General features: G+C 43.1%; 1 protein-coding gene across 1 annotated transcript in view; it reads right to left on the bottom strand.

Moving 5' to 3' along the window:
* The window catches only part of LOC107082804 (serine/threonine-protein phosphatase PP1-beta catalytic subunit), a 40,901-nt gene that overhangs the window by 5,162 nt on the left and 34,382 nt on the right, over window positions 1-1,357 (bottom strand). The window contains exons 4-5 of the mRNA XM_015371669.1: window positions 200-304; window positions 39-110 (exon numbers count right to left, since the gene is read on the bottom strand). Of these exons, the coding sequence (XP_015227155.1) occupies window positions 39-110; window positions 200-304 (177 nt within the window). The remainder of the gene's footprint in view (window positions 1-38; window positions 111-199; window positions 305-1,357) is intronic.

Genomic DNA, 1,357 nt, shown 5'->3' with positions numbered 1-1,357 from the left:
CATATCGGATATCGGCCAAAATCCCAACGCTGAGCTACCTGTGTCTGGGACGTCTGTGGGTCTCATGATCCGTCTGATCTGCTCCATAGACTGCAGGTCAGGAGAAAGGCCTGAGGGAAGGAGAAAGGTTTGGACGACCATTTTCCTCTATGATAAAGAGCTCACGTCTCATCTGAACGGAAACGTCCTCAAACGATACCTCCATGACAGCAGAAGATCTTCTCGTCCACGATGGCGGCGATGGGCAGGCAGTTGAAGCAGTCGGTGAAAGTTTTCCACAGTTTGATGTTGAATCTGCGTTTACCTGCAGGACGGATGAGATCACAGTGGAACAATCTCAATCCCAGAACAGCAGAGTTCCAAACAATGTTAAAATCAATCCACTGGACTTTGTTTCAGAGTTTGAAGACGTTTCGCTTCGCATCCAGGAAGCTTTTTCAATTCAAAATGTCAGAAATAGCGTCGGGTTTTAGAGAATCGTCACCAGCGAACAGCAGAGTAATAATTGAGATAAATAACAGCTAACTGGACTCTGATGACGTCTACCAGTTGGTTGAACTGGATTTTCATTAGGGTGGGGCTTTTCAAAGTGCTTCTAGTCAAGCAGAAAAACAAAGCTGCCTCTCCTGTGTGGGCAGCGGCCGTTTGGTGACGTCAGCGTACCGCGCCGCTTCTGGTCATTAGGCTCTTCTTTAGGAAGACTGAACAATTCTGAGAACCATCACTGCTGATTGGGTGTAGATGATTGTTTTGTATCGATGCATCGATCCAACAGCCGACGATCCGATGCATCGACACGTCACCAAGAGTATTGATTCATGTTTTTTTTTTTCTCCTGGACAACTCATTCATAACAAAGAACAATAAAGTTTTTAAAAAAAATCTGATTGTGGTCTAGTTTTCTGTTATTATTGAATGTCAGATATTTGCAGAGGCCCAACATTAGCTGAAGCTGAGGACAGAGCTGTGGTTTGGCCTGCTGGCTCACAATAGATTGGATGTTAATGTTTAGATCCCAATGCGCCTCAAATGAAACCGTTTCATCGGTGAGTCCGTTTCTCTCTTTGGATTTTATGTGCTTCATGGTGGAAAAACTGCTCCGCTTGTTTGTTTTTTTTATTAAATAATGTAATTATTATTGATCTATTCACAGGCGGCACAGTGATGACGAGGGCCTTGGGCGGCCCCCCGGGGTGCCAGTTGCCCATACCTGATTTAGATGTAGGGCTGACACTAACGATTATTTTAAAAATCGATGAATCGGCCGATTATTTTTTCGATTAATCGAAAAATCGGACAAAAAATATTTTTTATATTAACCTCTTTATTCCAAAATAAACATTTTAGACAGAACAAA

This window comes from Cyprinodon variegatus, unplaced genomic scaffold (genome assembly GCF_000732505.1).
Source record: "Cyprinodon variegatus isolate N-32 unplaced genomic scaffold, C_variegatus-1.0 Scaffold62, whole genome shotgun sequence".
Taxonomy (NCBI): Eukaryota; Metazoa; Chordata; class Actinopteri; order Cyprinodontiformes; family Cyprinodontidae; genus Cyprinodon; species Cyprinodon variegatus.
Note: the sequence above shows the minus strand (reverse complement) of the source record. Positions and strands in the feature narration are given on the sequence as shown.